General features: G+C 39.3%; 1 protein-coding gene across 1 annotated transcript in view; it reads left to right on the top strand.

The window, feature by feature from the left end:
• The first annotated feature begins 1,452 nt into the window (after window positions 1–1,452).
• Window positions 1,453–20,454, top strand: part of RXFP1 (relaxin family peptide receptor 1) — a 31,823-nt gene continuing 12,821 nt past the window's right edge. The window contains exons 1-6 of the mRNA XM_037400433.1: window positions 1,453–1,592; window positions 14,202–14,303; window positions 15,233–15,338; window positions 17,200–17,271; window positions 18,803–18,874; window positions 19,905–19,976. Coding sequence (XP_037256330.1) covers window positions 15,337–15,338; window positions 17,200–17,271; window positions 18,803–18,874; window positions 19,905–19,976 — 218 coding nt within the window. The 5' untranslated portion in view covers window positions 1,453–1,592; window positions 14,202–14,303; window positions 15,233–15,336. The remainder of the gene's footprint in view (window positions 1,593–14,201; window positions 14,304–15,232; window positions 15,339–17,199; window positions 17,272–18,802; window positions 18,875–19,904; window positions 19,977–20,454) is intronic.

The raw sequence follows: 20,454 nt of genomic DNA, 5'->3' as shown, positions 1-20,454 counted from the left end.
ACTTTATTTTATGAAAATAATCTAGAAAAATAGTTGCATGTTTCAGAAGTGGCAATGAACAAGCATCACATCACAGTTAATGAAGTTTATATAGAGAATTTCAAGTGCTTTAAAAAAGCAATGAAACTTAACACATAATTTGTATTGGAATCTTTATCTTTTTTTTTTGGTGACAGCATCCACTAAGTCAACTGCTAACTATAATGAGGAATTGATACTCTTTTTCTTGAAAGTACTTCAAAAATTAAATTAACAGGCCCTTGCAGAATGGTACTTGGCTAAGCAGACTTACCAAAGCTTTGGGAGCATGAAGAACACTAGGTAATGTTCTGTGCCGCTGCTGCTGCTCTCTATTTTCAATATATTGGAGCCTGAACAGATTTCATTCTAGAGTAGTTTAAAACTCTCTCCACAGTATGCTCCTGGAAAGGAGCTGATCTTGTACAAGAAATCTGATTTGACACCCTGCAACCCATTACAAAAGCAGTAGATCATTTGCACTTACCTTGAAAAAAGTGGTGGTGGCAGAATTTGTCCCTTGGGTGCACTGGAGGGACAGGTAAGGTGTCGTGCGTCTGCAAATGTGGGTACTTGGAGCTGCCGTAGTAGAGAGAACTGAGGAACAGAGGACAGGCAGAGTCCTCCAGCTGCCCTGGCTGTCCCTCACCAGCATCCTTCTGTCCTTCCCCTCAGCACTGCTTGAATGAAGTCCCTGTATTCTGTGAAATCACTTCCTATAAAGCCTGGGCTTAGAAGAAGAGCATCTGCAGATCTAAATTTCAAACTGATAAATTCTGAACAATATCTCCAAATTTTTTGGACCAGACTGACAATGCTTCTGAAGGATTCATAATGGCACCTTTATGTCATCTTACTCTTCAGCAAACTACATCACGGATTTGACCTTGCTTACCTTGTTCTTTGATCCTTGACCAGTTTATATCTATTAATTGCTTTAAAATTAGAATACATTTTAAAATATATAATTCTGACTTTTTATAAAAGGACTTATCTATCTGGGTCTAAAATTTCAGCACAAATTAATATAATCCATATCTGCATAGCTTATCTGGTATCTTGCTATAATAAATTAATTTCTAGTGCAAAGCAAAACAATCCTTTTAAATAGTGGCCTTAGGTCATTTGTCTTGTATGATTAGCATTTTCATCTTATTACTGGGTTGCATGGGGAGGAATTACCCAGTTGCTTTATATCAAAGCAAATTTTAATTAGCTGACGATAGGCTTTTTTTTTTTTACCAAGTTAACAGTACTTAATATATTATTGTAATTGCATGTCCAATGACCTAATACGTATTTATTACTTGATATTCACATTCAAATGCAAATGAGTATTTATAAAAGCATAATCTCAAAGATCTTTAAACATTAAGAGCACATCTTAAAGCAAGCACGTTCTTTCTGTTTTTGTTTAGTCATCCGTGACTCTTTGGAAGATCCTGTTTCTGGAGCTGGGGTCAGATGCCCCCTGGGCTACTTTCCATGTGGCAATATCACAAAGTGTTTGCCCCAACAACTTCACTGTAACGGTGAGGATGACTGCGGTAATCAGGCTGACGAAGACAACTGTGGTATGTGGTTGAGACTTTTCTCTGCGTTTAGTACCTGCAGTCACGGAAACCCACGCAGTGCTCACGCTGAGTAGAGAGCTGCAGGGTGTTAGGAATAGGAAAGTGAAATGTTTTGCAGATGATACAGCAGGTCTTTGGTTTAGCTAATAAAGCCACTCAACAAGCCATTTGCTAGGAAAGAAGGATAGACTGTGGTTTTGTTTGTGTATGGTGTCAGTTATCCAATTTCACGCCTGCTTTGGACTTGTTTGCATGTCTTGTTTTGATGTGTGCAAATGGACGTGCATGATCTACCAAAGATCCCTGCTGAGGAGAGGCAGATGTATGTGCTAACAGAGTTTGCATAAAGCTTAATGTGACTTATTGTGGGAAACGTAATTTAGATGAATTTTCAAGCTTTTTCAGAAATCATGTATGTCCGAATTTAGGAGAAAACAGTGCCTGTGTGAGTGTGCTGTGCAAGTTGCACTGCTACCAGGCTTTGGGGTTTGGAAATGTCAGAATCTCAGGGAGTACACATAGTCAGGTCCCTCTGCCTGCTGTTGTGATCCTTGTCACCCCTGGCCCTGTCAAAGGGTAGCTGTGAGCTTGACTCTGTTTGTAGCCTTAATGTGAACTGGGTAGAACCAGGGTGCAGGCTTTGCGCTGGCACTTACCGGTCTGTGTCGCTTATTTGTGAGCGTAGCCCCGGCACAGCTTCAGTCTGTGCTGAGCAGCATCTCCCACACAGCGCCTGGACAGGGCTCAGAGATGGCACAGACCTGGGATCGTCTAGGAAAAGCCACCCTATATCCTGTGAGACGAGAGCTTAGCCATTTGGTTGTGAGATATGACTGCAGGGATGGAAAACCTGCCCTAGCACATTCTGTTTACTGGTATTGTCAGCTTACTAACAGCCTGGATGCTTCAGAGCTACTCTCCAGAAGCTGCTGATCCATGGCAGATGGGGAAACTGGGCTTCCTACTCCTTAGCAGCTTGCTGCAGCCATGGAGGGCGGCCAGATGCACGGTCCCAGCCAGGCGAGCTGCCATCAGAGCAGGGGGCAGGTGGAGAATTAAAACATCAGTTGAAACTTGCATGCTATGTGTATGGAAAGAAATTTTCTGAAAGAAATTTCAAACTAAATATAGTAAAGGTATTTCTCACAAGCTTTCTCAGCAAAGTCGATGAGGTTTTGAAAATAGTCGTTGTGTATCTGTGAAGCTGATTTTTCAACATATGTGTAGTATCTTATTGTTATACCTATGAAACTTCAGCGTCTTACTCCATGTGAAAGTCAATTTTAATTCTAATCCTAATGAACCTGTAGCTTTTTCTAGTTAGATATCATTTGCTGATACCATAAACATTCCACTGCCGGTAATCAAAATCCTGAACAAAATTGGCTCTTGTTCTATTTTGCTGTAGTTAATTATCTTGTCCCACAGTGGCAGAAGTCGCTGATGATTGTGCCCTCTTTTGTTCAAGAAGTCCAAGCACTCTAAACAGTTTGTTTATCCATGTTTTGTTTCTGTATAGGACCAGAAAGTTTGTCATACAAGGACTTGCTGAAAGTGTACAGCTTGATGAAATGGCAATTAGGATATACACAGTTTCATAATGGGGTGTACAAGACAGTATCGCTTGCAAGACAATTCAGCTGTGATATTGAATCCTCTTCCTGGGTATAGTAATTCAAGAATGAGCTAGCCTCAATTTCTGAAAGCCTAAATTACAGAGGATGAAGAGTCATTGTATTGACTTACTGGGAAAAATACCCTATTAGTGTTTTTTTTATCTCTTGACCCCATCTTCTCATTTAGAAATGTATGCCAGATATAATGCATTAAGGTCATATTCAGCAGTAATGTTTTCTCAAAAAATTGGTGTTGCAGTCAAACTGTTGTTTGAATAAAGGAAGAGTTGCTTCCTTGCCTGGGAATACGGAATATCCTGGTGAGATTTTCTCCGATGCCCCTAAGCTGTAGTAAGCGTGGGGTTCTTGGTGGGATAGCTTTGTTTCGTGACCGTTCATCTTCTTAAAATCCAAGAGAGGAAGCCTCACTGATTAGCTCCCAAGACAAAGAAACTACCTGGCTTTTTTTTTTTGCTACAGTTTCCCAGGTCGATTTTAGTATGTCTGCCTTACGCCAGCAGTTATATCTGGTTCCTTCTATGCATTTTTTGTATTTACAACTAGTTTTCAGTTGAAGTCATTGCTCCTGGTTACAGAAAAACAATTCAAAATGAAATTATTCCAGTGTAGTAATAGTTTCATGCAGTACCACTGGAAATTTTAATCTTATTCACAAGGTACTCTGAATAGCTCAACTTGTAAATTCTTGCACACTTTCATCTGGCTTAAGTTTGAATAAGAGCTTTGAGGTGTCCAGTCTACAACATTCAGCCCAACAAGTGTGGGGAGGTAAAAAAATCAGTGTAGACCCTCAAAGGGATTCAACCATACTTTTTTTCTCTTTTTTCTTTAATGTATGCATCTCAAACAAAGCTAGGTAAATCAACTACTTTACTAACGATTTCTTCAGTAACAATAAAGCACTATCTTAATCCTACATAAAAAAATGTATATATAGAGAAAAATGTATGGCATATATCTTATGCACAAACTAATATTATAACATAAGAAAACACAGATCTAAAATCTGTCATGGACAGTTCTTTCTGTGATGGAAATACTGATGAAGAATAAAAGGGAAATAAACCCCACTTGTTTTAAAAACCATAATACTGTTCTTTGACACAAAACCAGGTAGTTTAAACATAATAAAATGTGATGTCCAGCTATTCAGTACAAGCCACTAAGTGTGCTGAATATTAACAGCAACAGCTACTGAAATAACTCTTTTAAGAAACATGAGTATATGAAACAAGCAGAGAAGCAACCAGCACAAAAAGCATACACAGATCTTCCAAGTTTTGTTGTAGAAGTCTTTAAATGCCCTTGAAACAAGCAGTAAAAGACATTAGTGCAAAAGAGAACAACATCAGAGGAGCCTCTGAAAACGCTGAAACTAGTTACTCCAACTATTGTAGCAATTCTGTCCCTTTCTTTCTAATGACTAAAGTTTTCTCATTCCCCGCTTCATTCCTACACAGATATTTCTTGTTGTAATCTTTGAGATGATTTGCAACGTTAGTCCTGTTTCATGCCCTGCATGCCTGGTAACAGCAAAATATGATTATAAATATTTCAAACTGAACTGGACCCTTGCTGAGAGATGTGTTTGCAGATGTGCCGCAATGGTCGTCCACACGCAGCCCAGGCACGCAAAGATCGGCTTTGTGGTGCCTTCTTCAAACAGTCTTCCTCTCTCACTTCCACCGTGCTCTTCACGTCCAAATGATAAACATAAAACTAAGGTCTAGAGAAGTGAAATGACCTGAAATTAGGATCGTAGGCAGAGCTGGAAACAGACTCTAGGTCTCAGCCCGCTGTGTTAGTGCTTGGCCTCGGGGTGTGGGCATCCCGTTGACCAGCTCAACCTCAGCATTTCTTCCACTTCTGGATAAAGGTGAATTGCAATCGATATGTTACAGTAGGGCGAAGCCGCTAGTCTTTGAAAACACATGCCTTTCTCACCTAGTTGGGTTTCCAAAACCAATAAAATGCTGTGTGTGATATCCTGATGGAGAAGAGCTTGAGGCAATGTAGTAAACTGCAATAAGAGGAGGAGGCTGGCAATTTATCATGCCCAAAGTGATGGGAAGCACTTTTGGAACTATCACTAGATCACCTTAAATGTGCATGGAGAATATAATCTTACCTTTTGAACTTGAAAGCATAATCCCTCAAGTAGAAGTGGGTATCTCTGCAAAATTGTCATGAATATGATATTTTAAAATAAAAAATATTTGTTTAAAGTTTTATGATTTGTCATAAAAGTTTATGGGTTTGAGGGCTTTCCTTTTTTAGTCTTGAATAGGGCAGTAAATTTTTCCCTGCTTCTCCGCCCCATGCGTATCCTTCCTGAAGCCCCGAGTTCTTAAAAAGACTGAGCGCGCTGTGGAACAGTTTAGCCTGCATCATGTTTCACTTGGAGTTATTTCTGTATCTGTTAGCAAAACTCAAAATGTGTGGAAAACCAGTATGTAGTAATTCCAGCATCCTTCTGTGCCCAAGCTTGATTAAAGCTCAAGTTGGCAAAGCAGGGCGAGTTTGATAGTGTTTTGTCCTACTGAGACTACATTTGATTTCAAATGTAATGGCTTCAGCCTAATTTTCCAGGGAAGAGCTTTTCCTGATTGTTTACAGCTGTAAGATTTGATTCTGTAGCTACTTGATGTTTATAGATGGGAGGTTAGAACATGTGTTTGCTGCTTTTCTAAACGTGAGCAGGAAGGATAGATACTAGGCATAATCACAAATTCTGCACACTTAATGCTATGGCAGTGTTGGCATGGGAATTGTTCCTGAAACACGTGAAGAGTATTTCTTACATCAAAGACATGACTGCTGCAACATCACTGTTAATATATTCTAAACAATCACTAGGCAAAGCCCTTCTGAAGCCCAATGGCATAGCAGAAGTGCCAAGTACATACTCATGAAAAGCAGCATTTTGGAATCTCGTCTTTGACAGTGATGCTTAATGATAAACAAAGCAAAATTAAAGCTAACAACAGTAGATAAAAACAACAGTTGATTTATGCAAAATAAAAATAACAACAGTATTTGTGATGTAGCTTTCACTGAGTCCACATGTGTTTTATTAACCTAAAGTCCATCTTTGTTTAGGTGAACAAATTCTGACATGTGACAAATTGCGAAAACATGAAAAGTTAAATTATAACATAAATGTACTCCACAAATTTGGACAGAAGACAAACGTTGCCAGCAAGCATCTATGGATATTCTTTTTAAAATACCAACTCTCTGAGTAGCTTTAGGAAAACAAAAATTCTTAATGTGCTCCCAAATTAAGTATTGAAATTTTAAAATTTACTCATAGAAATTACATTTTCTTTTTTAAAGTTTTCTGATATGCCATCTACTTAGAGGGCTGGATGAGCACAATTTTGGCCTAGATAAGGGTCAGCTTTCTCTGAATAAAATTTTCCTACTATTATGTGTGGTGATGAAATTGCGATGCTATCAGTCTAACAACTTTTGTGCAATTGTCTCTTGTAGATACATCACTGGGTCAGTTTACCACTCTATAGTCATATCATGCTAATTATAAAGTACTGCAAAAATTCTCCATGCAGTTAATTTTTAAACCACTGAGATACTGAATATTTGTTTTTCCTGTGTGACCTTCTAAGATCTTTGTTGTAATTGACCTTCATATTCCATCCATTCTGCTGGATAGTCAGCATGATTTGTTCATCATAACTGTAAATTAGCTGTGATATGAATATAATGCCAGTTCTTGGGGAGAAGCCTCCCAGTAAATTGCAGTGTACCTTTCCTAAGTTTCTTGTTCCAAAACCACCCGTCAGCTTTTGAATTTAATTTGGTACAAAGTTGTAAATGGAGAAATATAGAAACGTAATCAGATCTCAAAAGGTACTGAGCTTTTCTCCTTTCAGGGGGAAACTCTGGACTTTACATCCTACCTGGACAATTAGAAAATGTATTTTATGATATGTCTTGAAGTCTAAGATTAAGCCCTACTGCTTTATCTCTATCATATTTAGCACTACGTATCAGCATCCTGCAGCTACAGGTTCTGAAAATTCCCTGGATGTAAGTACAGGTGCACTCATTTTTTTATAAATAATTCTGCTTTCAGATTTAAAAGTTTTCCCTAACTTCCATTAGGGTTTGATAGTACCCAAACATGCAGTCAAGATCTACATAGTTGTCGGATTTATGATGTTCTGTTCTAATTAAAAATGCAAACAAAAAGGCCAATATAAAATCTCCAGTCGTACCACCTGGACTTTTGACCACAACGTGTCTTACGAAGCCAGGCCAGGCCTGGTGAGAACTAACATCAGTGGGAAGTGCTCCCACTGTCTCCAGTGAGCAAAGAATCATAACTTATCTAAATTAGGAAATTAATGAAAAGTTCAGATGTCCCAGAAAAACAATGTTCGTGACTCATGTGCTAGCCTTCCTAAACAGTACTGGAAAAGACTGTTTGGAAGCGTTGTGCTGGTAGTGATTTTTTTTATTTATTTTTTTTCTCTCTAGATGAGATGAAGTACTCTAGGTTGTGATCTCCTGCAGTTTCTCACAGAAACAGAAGATACAAAATACAGTGTATTCCCGTGCAGTCTGTGATACAAAACTCTTGTAAATAAATGCCTTAATTCTTCTTAAACTTAATTGGGGATTGAGTGGATATGGTTTAGGCTTTCTTTAAAATTAGGATTACTGTCGTTTCACACTACTGAATAGTTGTCTCAGAACCGGTTGTTGAAATAGGTTCGTCATTTACTACTGGTAAATCTCTAGAGGAAACTTTTCTGTGCAAATAACACAGGCAGAAGTCACAAATAAATATTTATTTAATATTTTCTAGATATATTATTATTTAAAAATATATTTTAAAATATTAAAAATAAAAATTAATTTTAAAAACCAAACCAAAAAAATAAATAAAAAGTATTTTAACATAAAAAATGTTAAATATACAAACCACAGAATTCTTACTAATTCCAAAAATGACATTGCATGCATTGGGCCTAACCCCTTGCACCTCTGCAGGCAGGGTGGTTTCACCATGTGCGAGGCACCCGAAACCAGCGGCCCCTGCTGCGGCGTTGGCTGCCCCCCTGCTTGCTGGCATGATGACGGGCAGTGGGAGGAACACTGGGCCACTGTGTTTCGTTTTATCTTTTCTCACAAGCAGGCTCTTTAATTATGCAGAGTAGTTAATGGAACAAAGTAGCCTGAGCTTCTTTGAGAGCAAAAGTTTCCTCAGTGTTTAGAAATTTGGCTGCTGGACAATTTTTCTGATAGTCCCATGAAACGTTTTTTTTGGCAGTTAGGCAGTGGTTGTAGTGTGTCTGCATTTTATTTTTTAATCACAGTGTCATAACCACATTTTTCCAGTCCGGTGAAGCAAGAACAGGCATGCAGTTTTAATTTAAGATGTTTCTGACTCTCCAGAGGAGTTCTTCACAGGCTAAATGTATTTACCATTGTGTTACTCCAAGCCCTAAGAGGTCTCCGAACAAAAGGCACATCCAGCTCCCAGCTGTAAGGACCACGCTGGATGTTGGTTGAGCTCTTCTGGCTCGTAGGCTGGAGATCACGGAGGTTTCCGAGAGAGCAGGGGCAGGGAGTGGCTGTTTGAAGTCTTGCATCTATTTGCCTCCAAAAGCGCCAGCCTCATCTGTCACCCCGCACCGGGCAGGCGTCGGGCGGCTGACGTGCCTTGCTGAGTTAGTTATAATGTACTACCTCTTGGGTTTTTGAAAGGGCGTATAAAATTCAAGGATGAAAGTAATAACAACCTATATAGCTGTCATGCTGTTTTCATATGTGTTTCTTTGAAGGTCTATAAACTTACAGGGGATTATTGCAGTCATGTAGAAGCATTAAATCATCTCCTAGTCTTCCACGGCAGAAATCTAAATTCCTATGGAGTGTTTCAAAACATCTCAATGAAAGACATATGTTTTAATATTACAAGATTGCTCATAAGGGATGAGAAATTTCAGAGAGTGTGAGCTTCCCATTTTTGCCTCGGCACATTGCAGAAGATCTTGATGACTTTATATTTCAAATTAATACTAATAATGAATAATGTTATAGCTAATCTCATCTTTTCCTGGCCTAGTATTTTTTTTCCATCATACTTGAAATGTGAGATTTAAATGTATGAGACACCATTCAGTTTTGAGCCTTAGATAGTACATTCTGTTTATGAAGCAAAAAGGAAACACTTGGAAATCAGCAGCATGCTCAAAATACAGCAAATACTCAGCCAAAGATCAGTTTAAACACTCAGCAAAAGATCAGTTTCAAGCTTCACATGCTGATTTTTCATGTAGGGCCAAATTTTATTCTCACTGTCATTGTCGTTCATCCGCAGTATATGGCACTGAAATAATCAGGTTTACACTGCTGTGCAAATATCAGCAAATGGAAGAGCTCTGCTGAAGTTCTGGAGGCTTTTGATCAATTTTGTGACCGAGATCTTTAAATATTGTTGATAACTAAGAGGAACTTTCACTAGAATTATGTCTCTTCTGGTCTCACTGTAGTGCTTTACTGAGGGAACTTTAAAGCACTCTGTTTTATGGATGTATTCATGCCATTATCTTATTCTAATTTGTTCTGTCACATTTATTTAAAAAAACCCTGCAAATACTTTGAGAAAAACAGAATAGAAAATCAGATTAATCTATATAGATTAGAAGTATTGTTATAGAACCTGGAAAAGTCCCCTCTGCAAGTGTTTCACAGGAATACAGATACAACATGGAGAAGATATTCATCTTTTGGAAATCTGAACCTGCCTGTTTTCTTAGAAGCTGCACTGGATTAATAAATTGTTTTAAAGTCAAGAATAAGCTTTTGTAAGTGTGTAATCTAGCTAGTCCAGGGAAGTATGAACCTTATTTGAAATGATTTAATTCCTCTCTGGGTTTCTGTGATTGCATTGTCACGTAGAATTAGGCAAGCTACGTGCCAACCGACAGGTACAGGACGCGGTCAAAGTGCAGTGACACGCAGGTTTTGTGTGGCAAATTGCTTTGACTGGTAGGTGTCTGGGTCTAGGTTCTTCATTTTCTCCACTTCGGTGTCTGAATTGGGGCTGTGAAATTCACTCCCAGAGTTGCTCCAGGCACTGCAACACTCTGCTTTGTATAATCTCTGTGTGGTTTTGGTCTTAGGGTAAGTTATTAGGCTGTATCAGTATGCCCCAACACTGTGGAAAAGGGCAATTCTATTCCTTCGTCTTTAAATGTTTTAAAAAGAATTGCTTCTTGTCTGGAGGATACAGGTTTTCCTTGTTGTACTAAAAGATGTCTTTGTGAAAAGCCTGAAGTCATTTCTTACAGCAAGAGAAAGTATATTTGAAGAAATGGCAGAAAGAAATATGTCCATGGGTTATGACCACCAAGAGCAAAGGTGAAACCAAAGGGTGACATAGAGTCTCTTTAGAGTGCTTATGCACTTAGCTGATAGCACTTCTCTGCATAATATAATGCACGAAGGGGAAAGTCGTATGGGTAACATCCTGTTCATAAGCTTCATACTAAATAAGAGATGTGTCTTTAATTGAGCAAAGCTAGTATTTTCTTGGACCTGTCACTGAAAGGATTATTCCAATCTGTAGTTTGTCAGGCTTAACATACTCTTTCTCATTCCTTTCCCACCAGAAAGGGCAATTGACAACTTCTAGCGAGGAACACTATATTAATCTGTAGTCAGATAAGTCCACTTTACAATTACTTATTTCACTTATCCCGCGTAGGGGAAGATTTGCTGATGCCTTGTTTTCTCAGATCTCATTTTTTACAGAAGTGCAGCCAACACAATCTATTTTAGGACTGGCTCGGGAAAAAGCAATTTCTCATCTGAGCTGTACTCCCCAAATGATAGATTTGGGATTTCAAGACCAGTACTATTACCAGTCATTTCTTAAAGTGTTTGGAGAACCTCGTCTCAACAGAGTTAAACAGGTCACCAACCTACCATATAAACTCTAAACGATCACCAAGTGATTTACGGTTCTGGCATTGAGTGCTTCACCAAATGGTTGTACTAAATATAGTTATTTGCACAACACATCCTTCTGGGATTTGACAAAACAGTTTGTATAAAATGAAGACTGTCCCAGGCTCGGGTGCAAAGCTTGGCCAAGAGCAAACATTTTGTAAAGTCAGAAAACTTTGAATAACTTGTTTTGTTATATTCAGATATGCCTTTGTATTTCTACTAGAAGGCAGGAAAATCAATGCCATGAGAAAAGCCCGTTATTTCAAATGAACTGACCAAAAACTCCAGACAACTGGAATGCTTCTAGTACAAAATAATTCATCTTCTCTCTTCTCTCTTCTCTGGGCATTTTTTCCCCTTCTCTTTTATGGCCACCCAAAAATACACAGCTGCCTCTTGACTTCCTTACAAATGCTGGTGAACTTCTCCTTTGTAGTGAACCGCTCCCTTGCTCCCATTGCGGTAGGAGGTACTGCTCACCCTTTTTCTCTGCAGATGAAAATTACAGTAAATGATCACCTCTTGTGCATGCTTTGTCGTATGTCAGAGCATTTTAAAAATACTAAAAGGTGGACTAAAATCTTGTCCATCCACTCTTCAGTGTCAAAAGGGAAACGCAGAAAAATGATCTATGTTCATTGGCTTACTGGAGGATTAGAATTTATGGCTCTTACCTATATATTCAGAATCTGCAGATAAATGGTTAGCTGTCTATAAAACTTTCTATTAATGTAGCTATGAATTAGAAAGTCCACAAATATTTTGAGACTGTATTTCTGACTGCAGAATAGTTACTTGGTATGATTACATTCCGAGAATAGTCTCATTTTTAATACATCTTTACAGATTTCTGTTTAAAAATCTTCAGTGAAAGGTTCCTTTCTTCTTAATTCTCACTCCTCTGCCTACATTGTATTCCACTGGTTTCTTCAGGTCCCACTTGCTGGGTCCAGTCTTGCAAATGAAATTCAGTGGATGTGTTCCAGTTACATGTTCAGCAATAGTGAGAGGGGAAACCTCGTTACAGCCCCAGCTCCAGGGCCGTGAGTTGTGGGGCTCTTGCTGCCTGGCGAAGGATCTGTTCTCGCCGCTTCATCAACTACAGGTTCCACGTCACAGGTCGTCCTGAAACTGAACTTCTGCTGAGCATTTAAAAGAGGCAGGAGCAATATTTCTGCAAGTTTGCCAACACCATTCATTTTGTCCAAAATGCATTAGGCTGCTTTTGAATGTCAGCTTAACGATCTAAACTGGCAAAACTACTAATGGATCAGGGCATACCCGGTGCTCTTAAGGAAGTTTGCAAGATTTGTTTAAATATCTTCTCTCAGTGGGAAGCTGGCATTCTTGCAAGGCATAAATTAATCCACATTGGTTTTTGAGCGAAGGTGGCACTTTTCAAGTCTGTCTTTTCTCTTAATGGAGCAATTCCTGAAGACAGAGATTCTGGATTGCCTTGAATCTTTTATCTTTTCAATTTATGCATAACAAACGAATAACGAGATAAAAGATAGTTTGCCTAAAGTTACTTAATATTTCATAATATATATTAATCAGCATGTATAGTACATTTTTCCCCTGTGAAGTGAAAAGCAGTGAAGAGGCAGGCATCTCTGCGAACAGTTCCATCTGCTGACACCCTGCAGGCAGACTTCAGGAGATGCTCTCAACGTGGTTTCCCTACCTAGCTGAGGAAACAACTGACTTGTAATGTGACATGAAAAATGAGACACCATTTCAGAATGGGAAAAGTTGCAAAGAAGTAAATATATTTTATTTCTCCCTGCCTACTTTGAAGCCAACAGATAGAGTAGTAATGCTTACGTGAATATAAAGATTTACAGAGAAATGTCCGTGAGGAATTGTATTTAACTAAACAATTACCACGTGAAATTGCAGGGTGAAAGATTGTTGCTAGCATATCATAAAAGTGAAGACTTTAATGACTAGCAAAGCAGAGCCATCCTGAGAGTTCTCATGTAAATGTTGTTTGACTGTAGGTCTCCTTACAAAGTAATGCTTTCAATTAGCACTGATGCTTTGCCTCACCAGCTCGTGAGTGCCATCCTAAGGAGCATTTCTGCTATGGTGCGTATTCATTAAATAAGATGCTTTAAACTAAAAGTCTGTGGGTGTTGTCAAAGCTGAAAAGAGGTCAGCCAAATTAATAAAACTAAAATTGGATCAAAGCTCTTGAAGGCAAGTTAATTTTGGGGGGGAGGGTTGGGGGTGTATTCCTGCCCTGTTTTGTAAGTGGTTACCTGATCAGTTAATTTACAAATATACCACAGATTTCCAAGAAACAGGTCCGTAGTTGTGCCCAGCACCACTGTATCTGGAAATCCCTGTTTGTGGGATTTGTGGGAAAGGTCTGCTCTCCAGTTTTTGCCTTTGCGGCCATAAACCGCGCTGTTCCAGTACATCTATACACAGTGACCAAACCGGCAATATGGAACAATGCTTTGTTTAAGAAGATGCATATTAAGCTTCACTTAAACATACTGACTTGAATACGTTACAACACATCACCTATTCTTTTGACAAGCAATGTTCATTAGGCCTTCATCTAGATTTTCAGGAAAGCAATGACAGGCTGCACTAGCGTGAGTGAGGCAGTCAGTGCAGCAGTCACGCTGGCTTTCCTGACAAAGGGACAAACCAGCGTGTTTACGGAGGTAGGAAAATATGGTTGCCTCTCAGTTATAGACTCCTACGTAAACACAAAGTTCTAAAGTGAAAGATTATACTTTTTCTGTGCAACCGTCACAGAAAATGCTGTTGTTGAAGGTATACTAAACTGTTCCTGCATGCAGCTTACATGTGAACAGCCAGCTGAATGAAAAAAGGGTCAGCTAATGGTCTATGAAATGTTCTGGAAAAAACATGTTATTTAGATAAAACTTGATGCAACTATATTTAGTGTATTTTTCTACCTTCTGTTTCTATTCTAATGTGTCTCCTATTTGTGGTTTGTTTGGTTTTTTATTAGAAGACAACAATGGATGGTCTCTGCAATTTGATAAACATACAAAGGACAAATACTATAAACTGAAATCTCTGTATGCATTTCAGACGAAGACACCTGAGTGCTGTAAGTAATTACAGATATTATTTGTGTGATTGTTACTGGTGATTCCTAGAAAGAAATACACAGCCAGTATGCTTATCAGAAAGAGAAATACACAGCAAAACTAGGAGAAATACACAGAAAGAAATACACAGCAAATATGCTTATCAGAAAGAGAAATACAATAGTTTCATTTATAGTAAACCACAGTTAATGTCTCAGACGAATGAAGGCACTGAAGTTAGTTTCAGTTCTACTAAGAGCAATTAATTTTCTGTAAGAAAAGTGGCAAACATATGCCAATTAGGAGGACACTAAAAATCTTTATCTGAATATTTTCATACTGCTGGAAAGACCATGAAATACACATCTTCCAGAGTGAAATGAGGGCAACATTCCTCCAAATTCACTTCTTTGTACATCAAAATATTCTTACAAACTAACCTGCTTCAGCGGGCACACATCCCTGTGTACAGGTTTGCTGATACTGCTGTCTGCTCTCAGTACTGACTTACTGACTCAGAGCACAGAAACGGGGTGAATGGGAGCAGAGACTTGATGACCCATTTGCATCCCATCTTCACCTGGACAGAATTGTGCTCGTGTTAGTAAATATAAGAGGACTTAATAATAATAATAATAAATAAATAAATAAATAAAAAGAAAAATCAATCCATGCCAGATTCCTCTATATCAAGCCTAAACCTCAGGAGCTTTTGCAAGCTTTTTCACAAAGGTCAGAACGTGACATAATTTTTTGTTTCCCTTTATTGTTAGGTTCCTCCCAGGTCTAAATCAATTACATAAAAACCTGTGCCTTAATATCTGTTTAACACAGCTTGGTGTGTCTGTCTGTGTGCTCACTGTTCTTTTTCACCATGTCTCTTTTCTCCACACCCCGTGACACGCCCCACCCCCCTTTTTGCCTCACCCACGTTCTTGCTGTGATGCAGCGGCAGCTGCTGTGCCAGCAGAGTGTACCTGCCAGGGGCTGGAGGTCTTCTGCAATGCTGCCAACCTGCGTGCTGTGCCAGCAGTCTCTTCAAACATAACTCTGATGTAAGTAGAGCAGACAGGTGAGCTCTGGCTCTGCTCAGGCCTGGCTATCAGTCCTACAGCGTTTTCACAACTGCAGCCTTATGATTATGACCAGTTGGCTCAGCTGGTGCTTGCAAAAGTACAGTGTCTTTCTGTTAACAAGTTCTTTAAGGTTTTAAGTGTGGATTTTCCCTGCATAAAAGGATTGAAAAAGAACTATGCAACTCTGGGTGAAGTGATCATTTCATGTCTGTAACAGTGACTTGAGCTAGCAACCCTTTCAGGAAATCTAAAGAAAACTTCAACCATTTCCACTTCCAGAGACGTTTCCTTTTAAGACACAGTGCTTAGGACCTTTTTATTACTCTATGATCCTGCCAGTATTCCCAGTCTGTATTCCTGCCAACAAAGTCAATAACCTTTAACTCAGTGGAACTACTTGCTTGAGCAAATCTTTCTACTTCTCATTTGATGTCTCTGAATATGTCGTTATTTAAAAGAATTTAATCTGGGCTGGGTCATCATACAGACACCCATGGTGTCCTGGTTTCAGCTGGGATAGAGTTAATTTTCTTCTGGTGCAGTGCTGTGTTTGGGGTTTGGTGTGAACACTGTTGATAGCATGCTGACATTTTCAGTTGTTGCTGGGTGATATTTATATTACGTGAAGGACTTTTCAGTTTCTCAGTCCCTACCAGCAAGAGGGCTGGAGGGAAACTGGGAAGGGACACAGCCGGGACAGCTGACCCGAGCTGGCCAAAAGGATATCCCACACCATGGGGCTTCATGCCGAGTATATATGAACTGGGGCAAAGAAGGAAGAGGGGGACATTCAACATCATGGCGTTTGTCTTCCCCAGTAACCATTATGGGAGACAGCCCTGCTTCCCTGGGGATGGCCGAGCACCTGCCTGCTGGTGGGAAGCAGTGCGTGAATTCCTTGTTTGGCTTTGCTTTGGTGTGTGGCTCTTGCTTTACCAGTTAAACCGTCTGGCTCAACCCACGAGTTTTCTCACTTTTATGCCTCTGATCCTCCCCTGTCCCACTGTGGGGGGAGTGGGCGAGCGGCTGTGTGGGGCTGAGCTGCTGGCTGGGGTTAAACCAGGACAGTACACGTAAGCCAAACTTTTGGAAGAGATCAGAGAATGGTTGATATTGCTCCTAGTTTGCACATCACAGCTTGAGAGGCTGTTTCCCATGCGGTGAGCCGAGGGCAGCACCACCTGTCCTCCCTACGGACCCCCCGAGCAGCGGTACGGGTCTCTGTCCAGTACCAGTCCATGCCCACTGTGGCTGGGGCTCTCCTCCTTGGGTCCGTGTTCAGACACCTCAGTGCTTCATAACACAGATTGATGTGGAATGACAAATACGTATTTAAACTGGCTGTTGAATCAGTGTCAACAAAGACTTCAAAAACAAGGGCCCACCTCTAGAAAAAGCTATGAGCAGGTTCAGCTGGGTTTTGGGCTCAACTCCTCTAATGCAACCGTGCCCTGGACCAGTTTTGTTCCTGACAGGACACCTGAATCGGTGCCCAACGGAGATGGGGACATAGGCACACATGCACTGGGACGTAAGCTCTATATGCATTTGAGGTTTGAAATAAATCTGTAGTTTACATTCAAATCTTTTTAACTCCTAGGTTTAACTATTATTTTGTTAGCTGCTCTGGGAACATGGAAGAATTTTTTTGGATGATAAAAGTATTTGGCTTACCGCTTAAGTAGATACAAATACTCAGACAAACAGAGGTAGCGTATTCAGATGGTTTCATGTTGCTTTTATATTTAGCAATGTGAAAGCTGCTCTTTTTGAATAACAAAAGTGGCAGCACTGTAGGAAGCTGGGAGAGTAGTTTTACTGTGTGCATTCATTCCTACAGGTCTCTTCAGAGGAATCTGCTAAGGAAACTTTCTGCTGACATTTTCAAGAAATACCAAGACCTTAAAAATCTGTAAGGGAGTGCTTAAATTCAAAATATCTATTTAGTGCCTTAAATATTCATTTTCTCCCTCTCCCGTACACATGCAGAGAGCTTAACATCTAAGTGACAACCCTTGGTTTATACTTAAAATTCTGTTTTGCCTCATCTAATTGTGTAACCTGTTTGGCTCAAGCACCTTGATTTGCCATCTCTCTGTTTGCAAAACCATAATCTCTGCACATTTATTTATATTGACTATACCAGAAAAATGCTAAACTTTCATCATGTCTGAGGGAAGTTACATTTAAAATGAACAGTAATATGCCAAAAGAAATTAAATCCATTTATTCTGCAAAACAAAAAACTGGAGACTTAAACTTGCCATCGCTGTGGGAAGCTCACTCACCTGGTGCTTGGTATGCCTGGGACCAGCTTGATGATGCCTCAACTAGCCAAGTTGTTATGGCAACACAATCAATACTGATATGTTTTATGACATGTGACGTATGTGTTCAAAAATCATAGCCTGTAATGACTTCTATTTATAGAGAATTAGTGAAATTAAGAATGAAATGCAAAAGGCTAAAGCAGGGCTCCTATGTCACCAATGCAAGGCACTGAATAGTCCTGGAAACTCACGGGAGTCTAACTTTGGTGGAAGCTGTGCTGTGCTGCAGCACCATCTGGTGTCACAGCTTCAGTGCCAGTAAGACCTCAAAGCCTTGGAAGATGTTTCCGTTAAAAGAAACGCATCCCCACCTATCTGTACAAAACGTTCCTTTCCAATATTGATCTCACACCTTTCCGATCCACAGCTGTGCTCTTCAGAAAGCTCTGCTGCGGTGTTTGACACAAAGCGATTCTGTAAAAGCGAATTTCATGTTTCTCGCTGCTTTTTAATAGGAATGCATCCAGATGCTTTATTAACTATAATTTAATTCAAAGGATTTATGTTGAAATATTACTCAGAGAATAACACTACAGTGCTTTAAAATTCTTTGAAAAGGATTTAATGTTTGCTGCTGAAAATATTTTTTAACTCATAATTTCACCAAAGTAGATAAGCAGAAGGAAAAATTAGTATTCTTTAGTTTACAGATTAGTAGGATTCACTTTACATTTTTGTTATGCTATCTTAAAAATGCAGCATTTTGAAAATTCTCTGATACTATAAACAGAAAATTTAAAAGCACGTTTTAACTTGACATTTGCCATGCAAGATTTTGTTTGTAGCAGGGCTCTGGATGGAGCTCGGGTCAGGCAGGTGGGAGCTGCAAGGTTAGGACCCACCAACAGCCATTTCATTTTCCATCTCAGGCAAACCAAGCGTCCCTTGGAATGAGCTCCAGAATTCTCTTGGGGATGCTGGGGGTATTCCTTTTAAGACACATTTGCAGCTGTATCTGTGAAATGGTTACTGTCACATTGTCCATCTTGCCACTTTAAGGTGTGACAAGTCTGACAGCTTCAAGTATCACACATGCGTTGTTTAGTTGATATGTTTTAATTGGGGGGTTATGCTTGCCCCCAACTAGGTGTTGTTGGGTTTGTATCTTCTCAGGTATCTTCAGAATAACAAAATCAGAGCTGTATCCGAACGTGCTTTCACAGGTTTATACAACTTGACAAAACTGTAAGTATTGCTTTTCCAATACGGAGGGAAAAAACAGCGGAAAGAGCTCTGAGTCGCTATGGACGCCTCTCTTATTTGTTCCAGTGTTGGGAAGTTGCAAAATGGTCCAAATCTGTAACTCAGTGATTGGATTGAGAAAGCAAAGACAGATTAAGAGCTATCTGTGCAAATTTATGTGACAGGGCAATGCTTTGCAAATACAAGTGAGCTCCTATTCCCCAAATCCTCAGAATGGAGGGAGACAGTATGGTAGTTACCCTGCAGAAAGTCAGAGAGGATGAAAAAGGGATAAAACAAAAGTGAGAGCTTATGATGGCTGAAAACTCTCTAACATTGTTTTTTGATTTACAGAAGCAACCCAAAGTAACCAGTATCAGTAATGAAAAGCACACCTTTTTTATTTTACAGCAGCTTTTTGAAAGGTGCTTCAAACTGAAAGGAAATGCTCAGTGAAAGAGATGACACATAAATTGCTTTGCTCGGTTCAGTTTTTTGTTTCTGCAATGTTTTTAAAAGGAAATTTTTAAAATGTTGTACCTCTTATTTTTTCCATCCCATGAGTGTGGTTGATTATCTGTTATTACAGCTGTTGTTACTGCCTTCCCAGAGCAGTTGTAAGTTCTCACCCTTGATTTCCCAGCTTTTCCCATGATTCTGGTATCTACATTTGTGACTGAGGTTCTTAGCAAAGACTGAACGAGATCCTGGGAACATTCATGGATTGAATCACTCCACAGAAGGAAACCGGGAAGGGCCTAAAATACAACACAATGAAAATACTTGGCTTGCTGTGTTCTCTTACAGCTAAGACAAAATGTTCTACATAATCGCTCTGGAAGTCCTCACTAGAGAGAGTCCCGCCTTGCTCTCAGAGGGGCGTGAAAATTACCATAATGAAAAGTGATAATTATGAAAAAAATTAGTGGTATTCTGATAAATTATCAAGGAGAAAGAATCTTAAAACTCACTTTCATGTGTCTGATGCTAATTAATAACTGCATTCATTTGCCTTTGTTTGGTCTTGGTTTAGATACCTGAGTAACAACAAGATAAGCAGTTTGAAGCCTGGTGTCTTTGAAGATCTCCACAGACTTGAATGGCTGTATGGTTTTTTATTATTTGTATCTTTATTTTCTCAAGGGATAACTAAAGCAAGACAAAGAAATATTTGAATTGCCTTCTTTTCTGTGCATAGCAGTACTTAGATAATAACTAAGGAACTCCTGTTGCACTGTACAAGGTAAAAACCCGATTTACTTTGATGAGAGCAGAAATCAGTCCTTGGGCCTTAATGGCTCCAATGACTGATGGCTTTTACAATACTAAATAATGTTTATTAGTAATTTCTTGTTACAAATTAACATATGAAATAACTCAGATACTATAAAACAGTAGAAAGATCATTTTGGGGGCAGGTCTTTCCCTGTAAATAGTGCTTGAAATGTCACAGACAAAATGACTCTCAATCCAAAATATTAGTTTATTACTGCTTTTCAGACAGATGAAAATAAAATATTATTTGGACTCAGTAAAGTTATTTTTTAAAAAAGCAAATAATAACATGCCTAACATTTTTCTGT

The sequence above is a fragment of the Falco rusticolus genome, chromosome 1 (genome assembly GCF_015220075.1).
Source record: "Falco rusticolus isolate bFalRus1 chromosome 1, bFalRus1.pri, whole genome shotgun sequence".
NCBI lineage: Eukaryota > Metazoa > Chordata > Aves > Falconiformes > Falconidae > Falco > Falco rusticolus.
This window is presented reverse-complemented; position numbering and strand designations above follow the sequence as displayed.